This window comes from Theobroma cacao, chromosome 1, assembly GCF_000208745.1.
Source record: "Theobroma cacao cultivar B97-61/B2 chromosome 1, Criollo_cocoa_genome_V2, whole genome shotgun sequence".
NCBI lineage: Eukaryota > Viridiplantae > Streptophyta > Magnoliopsida > Malvales > Malvaceae > Theobroma > Theobroma cacao.
In genome coordinates, this window is record NC_030850.1 from 5,657,846 (window position 1) to 5,663,577 (window position 5,732).

Here is a 5,732-nt window from a genome sequence, read left to right on the forward strand (position 1 = left end):
TCCTCCTCCTTTTTGTCCTTGTACCAACTACAGTGTCAAGAAGCAAGACTTAACCAACTAGTCTTTATTTAATTGTTTATTTTGGCGAAACACGGTTTTAACTATTTTTTGTGGAGGAGGATAGAAAGGCTTGTTTTTCAAACTGATTAGATCTACAAATATAACGACAGCCAACTAGAGAACAAGTTAAGGCGGAAGAGATGTTGGATCAAAGCATCGTAAGGAATCTAAACAACTTTTGAAATGAACATGATCGAAAGCAAAGGATCCAAAATGGGGAGGATAAAGTTAAGAAAAGGGTTACCTCAATTATTGCGACGTAGAGTAGAAAAAAAAAAAAAAGGAAACAGGCTCCTGCTAAAAAGTAAAAAAGGGGTCAAACCACGCGTTATGACACCCTGTTCCTACATTAATTGATGCCCCATTTATTATAATTAATAATTTGATACTTTTGGCTAAGATTAAGCTCAATTAGGTATTAAATAAATTTTAAATTTTAATCGTGAAAGTGAAGGGATTCAACGGAATGAAGTTTAATATAAAATGATAAAGACTTATTCTCATAAATCATATATACTTTTTTTTTAAAAAAAAAGTTATGTGCACTTAAAGGAAACTTCGCTCTTCGACTTCTCTTCTGCATTCAGCAAAACTGTAGGCTTGTTTTGCTTAATCCAACAAGCCATTGTCACCGTTACGGTACTCTCTCTATTATAAAAGGTGTTAAATTAATTAGCTTTTAAATTCAAATTAATTTCGTCATTCGGATTTGCTCTAATTTTATTTTGAATATTTTCTAATACATGCTTAGATTATTTAATTTATGTGCGGACGGATTACATTGATTGTATTCATAAATGCTTATTTTAAATAATTATTTATTTACGCTTGACTGACTCAAAATAATAATAAAAAAAGTCAACGCTTGATTTCCTTCTATCGCTTGACTTTCATGAGGTTGACTTTCCACCGGCTTAGTAAATAATGCTTACACAATCTTCTTTTTTATTTCATGAACTCTGAGGGAGATCAAAATTCAAATAAAAAATTCTGATTTTAAAATGTTTAAAATTCAGATTAAATCGTATATAGGAAACCAAAAAAAAATCAAAATGGAAAACTTATTAAACTTTATTTACATGCAATTAATTTGAAGCCAATTTGGGACTTCAAATTTAAAAATTATAAAGTTTTTATTCCAATTTCTTAATAATTTATGCAAGGAATATCAACATGAAAGCTTGACCTTTTTCACATTTCGGCTTCATCAGCAAGGCGAAAAGCAAAACAATCTTGAGCCGAATACCAAGTAAAATAAATGAAAAGGGAAACATTATACGAGGACTTGCGACGAACTTGCAGAGAATCGTTCTTTATGTTGGACCATGGGAAAAGGGCAAAAGTTGAATTGATCCAATATATTTTAGTCAAATCAAAAATCAAAAACGCGGTTTCTCTACTTTGAAAAAACAAACAAAACAAAACTATTCTTTGGCACCATTTACGTGAAATTTCTCATAAGAAATTTGAAATTTTTTTCTTTTTACTTGATAATTAAATAAAAATTAATTACAATGAATAGACATAATCAATTAAATGGATAAAGTATATAAAAGTGGTTAGATAGTACTATTTCTAATTACTGCATATTTTTGTTTATGTTATAATCTACTTCTTATACGTTAAAATTGTTAATTTATCAGTTTTTTTTTTAGCATGACTTATGTGAAATTTCTAATAAAATAATTTGGAAAATTCTTTCTTTCTACTTGATAATTTTTTTGTTTTTGAAAGGCTACTTGATAATTGATATATATATATATATATATATATATATGTATATGTATATGTATATATATATATTCAAAATTTTCCATATTGGACATAACTAATTACTTCTTTTTTGTATTATTAATCTGCTTATTACATGTTATATTGTCAATTTATCAGTTTTTAGTTTCAATTTTTAATTCAATCATTCAAAAATATAAACTTCACAAACTTCACCTAAGAAATTTTTTCTCTCAATTCTTGCTCCTTTTATTTTAACCCTTTTATTGATAGTCAAAGTTTTATTAACAATTCTGTCCTTATTACGACCACAAGGAAATCTCTTGGCTATTACTCGGTTTCTTCATTAGAAGAGCAAATGCCTCAACTTGTTAATATTCTATGATTTTTTGGGTCAGAGGCACACAATGCTGACTGGACATGGTCTCCATTTCCAATTTAACATTAGCAAAAATAAATAAATAAAGAAAAAGAAAGGGGCAGATCTTGTCTTCCCGGTCTTATGATCTTCGACACTCATCATATATAAGAGGCACCAAAACCATCGTCCGAGATGTACACTTATTTTCTCTGCAGAGGAAGGTTGATTGGAGCAACAATAACAACAACCCAATTTTCTGTTGACCGCGTTTATTCCTAGTTTCGGTGACTTGTTGAAAGTTGAAACCATAATTTTTAACGACAATGGTTTTGCTTTCAGAATGCAGAAGTAGAGTAATCTTGCTTTTGTCTTTATCAGTAATTATAGGTTTGTTAAATGGTTCGGGTGTTGAGGCTAGGATTCGCCGGTATAAATGGGAAGTGAAGTACGAGTACAGGTCCCCTGATTGTTTAAAGAAACTGGTTATAACCATCAATGGCCAGACTCCAGGTCCAACAATCAGGGCGCAGCAAAATGATACAATCATTGTTGAGCTCACAAACAATCTGTCAACAGAGAATGTTGCAATTCACTGGCATGGAATTCGACAGGTAAACCTCTACATGACCTGCCTAGTTTCCTTCTCAAAGCAATCCACCTGGAGACTTCTGTAGTTAATGCACTCTTGCTTTTTTATTGATAACAGATTGGAACACCCTGGTTTGATGGGACAGAAGGAGTAACTCAGTGTCCAATTTTGCCAGGAACCACTTTCAAATATCAGTTTGTTGTCGACAGAGTAAGTTCCAGGATTGTAAATTTCTGTAACCAGCTTGGTTCAGTTTTCATTTTAGAAGAATTTCTGTCAAGAGCTATACAATGAGTTAATGACCTTCCAATTTTTCTTAAATATGCAGCCCGGAACATACTTGTATCATGCACATTATGGAATGCAGAGAGAAGCTGGGCTATACGGGTCAATCATTGTGGCACTTCCTGATGGGCAGTCTGAACCTTTTACCTATGATTATGATCGGAACATCATCCTCAACGATTGGTACCATAAAAGCACTTATGAGCAAGCTGCTGGCTTGTCTGCTATTCCCTTCCAATGGGTTGGAGAGCCTCAGGTGAATGCCAGAAGCTAATTTTTACAATAAATTGCTCAATCCTCTGCTCTCTTGCAAATTTTTACTAATGATTCTTTATATGATTTTCAGTCACTTTTGATCCATGGAAGAGGAAGGTTTAACTGCTCTAGTTTAACCATTCCAACTTCAGATACCGGTGTTTGCAATACCACAAATCCAGACTGCGCCCCTTTCAGGTTGATAGTGGTCCCTGGAAAAACATATCGATTGAGAATCTCCAGTTTGACTGCTCTATCGGCCCTTAGCTTCCAAATTGAGGTAATTTTCTTGCCTCTCCACTTCCACACCCCCACAACTCTACCTTGCTTATAATAAGATTATAAGATGGTTCAAAATTTTTTCTGTTACTAAATCTGAATGCAAATTATGTTTTGCAGGGCCATAATATGACAGTTGTTGAGGCTGATGGGCATTATGTTGAGCCATTTGTAGTACAGAACTTGTTCATTTACTCAGGGGAGACATACTCAGTCCTAGTAAAAGCCGATCAGGATCCGACAAGAAACTATTGGATTACATCAAATATTGTTAGTCGACCTGCCAACACCACTCCTGGTCTAGCCATTTTCAATTACTATCCAAATCACCCAAGGAGATCTCCTCCAACAAGTCCTCCCGCTGCCCCTGTCTGGAACAACTCCCGCCCTCGAATAGCGCAGAGTCAGGCCATCAAAGCTCGCCCAGGTTACATCCACCCTCCGCCTTTACTCTCAGACAGGGTAATAGTATTTCTCAATACACAAAACAGGATAAATGGAAACGTCCGCTGGTCTGTCAACAATGTCTCTTTCACACTTCCCCACACTCCTTACCTGATTGCACTCAAGGAAAATTTAACCCATGCCTTCGATCAAAACCCACCTCCTGATGGATACGATTTCGTGAACTATGATATCTTCAAGGAGCAAGAAAACAAAAATGCTACTTTAGGCAATGGGATTTACAGGCTGAATTTCAACTCGACTGTGGATATTATACTTCAGAATGCAAACACCATGACTAAAAATAACAGTGAGACGCATCCCTGGCATCTCCATGGGCATGATTTCTGGGTTTTAGGCTACGGAGAAGGAAAGTTTGATATGTTCAATGATCCAAGGAAGTACAATTTGGTGAATCCAATAATGAAGAACACAGTGCCCGTACATCCTTATGGCTGGACAGCTCTGAGGTTTAAAGCTGATAACCCAGGAGCCTGGGCATTCCATTGCCATATAGAATCTCATTTCTACATGGGAATGGGAGTTGTGTTTGCTGAAGGCATTGAGAAGGTGGGTAACTTACCGTCTTCTATTATGGGCTGTGGTGAAACTCAAGGTCTCTATAGGCCTTAGTGCATATCGTGTCATCCGATCAAGAGAACTTGGTCTTACCTTGTACTAGCGGTATACTCAAAACTAGTGCCAACAAGAGCAAGAATGATTCTACTTCAAGATCAGTTACTATGGACGTTGACCGAACCTTAATCATAAGAGAAATGTTTTTTTTTTTTGGTTCGAATCTCAGCTACGGTCAAAGAGGCAACCAATCACAAATATGAGAACCGTATATGCTTCTTCTTTTTTTGTTTCATTGTATTAATTCTTTTACAAATCTAAGTAGCTTTGTTCTTAATTTGTTCTTCTAATCCTATGTTGTTAATATTATTGATTATATAAAAAAGTGAAATGAGGTCCTGTATTTGTATTTGTATTTGTATTTGTGAATTAGGACATGAATTCAACCTTTAAGGAAGTTTCTTGTGCAGATTCATTGCACCCAATGTTGACTTCCAAAGCAACCTCGTCTGACTGCGTTTTGGCAGCATCTCCTGATAAACATGTAACCATGAAAAACCTCTCAAGTTGATAATAAAAAAGTGGCATCGAACCTAATCTTGACAATTCGTGTTAACGTGTCATAAACGTATCAGATATGATTAAACACGAAACATATTAAGGTAAAATATGAACACGATACGTTTAATATTCGTGTCTTAAATTTAAAATACTTACACGTACACGTTTAATACACGTGTAACACGACACGACACGATTAATAACACGTTTAACACGATTAAATAAAAATATTTATAATTAAATATAATTTTATTATTTAAATTTAAAATTTATAATTATAAAAAATAATTATAATAAAAATAATAATAACATCAAATAATCACCAAAAGTTAAAAGTTAGGATTGAGCATGTATAATTACATTATACCTTTTATAAAATTAAAAAAACTTATTAAAATAATTATTTAAAATTATTTATATAAGGTTAAAATAGTTTTTAACTATTAATTTTTAATAGGTTAATAAATGTGTCACGTATACACGTTTAAACACGATAATATGATTACACACGATAACACGATTAAGTAAACGTGTTTGTCGTACCTGACACGTTCGGACACGAAATACATTAAGACTAAATCCAAAACCTAT

General features: G+C 33.8%; 1 protein-coding gene across 1 annotated transcript; it reads left to right on the forward strand.

The window, feature by feature from the left end:
* LOC18611621 (L-ascorbate oxidase) lies at positions 2,335-4,983 on the forward strand. The gene is made up of 5 exons (XM_007047968.2): positions 2,335-2,763; positions 2,859-2,951; positions 3,070-3,282; positions 3,373-3,561; positions 3,681-4,983. Exons 1-5 carry the CDS (start codon positions 2,476-2,478, stop codon positions 4,635-4,637), a joined length of 1,740 nt encoding a protein of 579 aa, XP_007048030.1. The 5' UTR covers positions 2,335-2,475; the 3' UTR covers positions 4,638-4,983.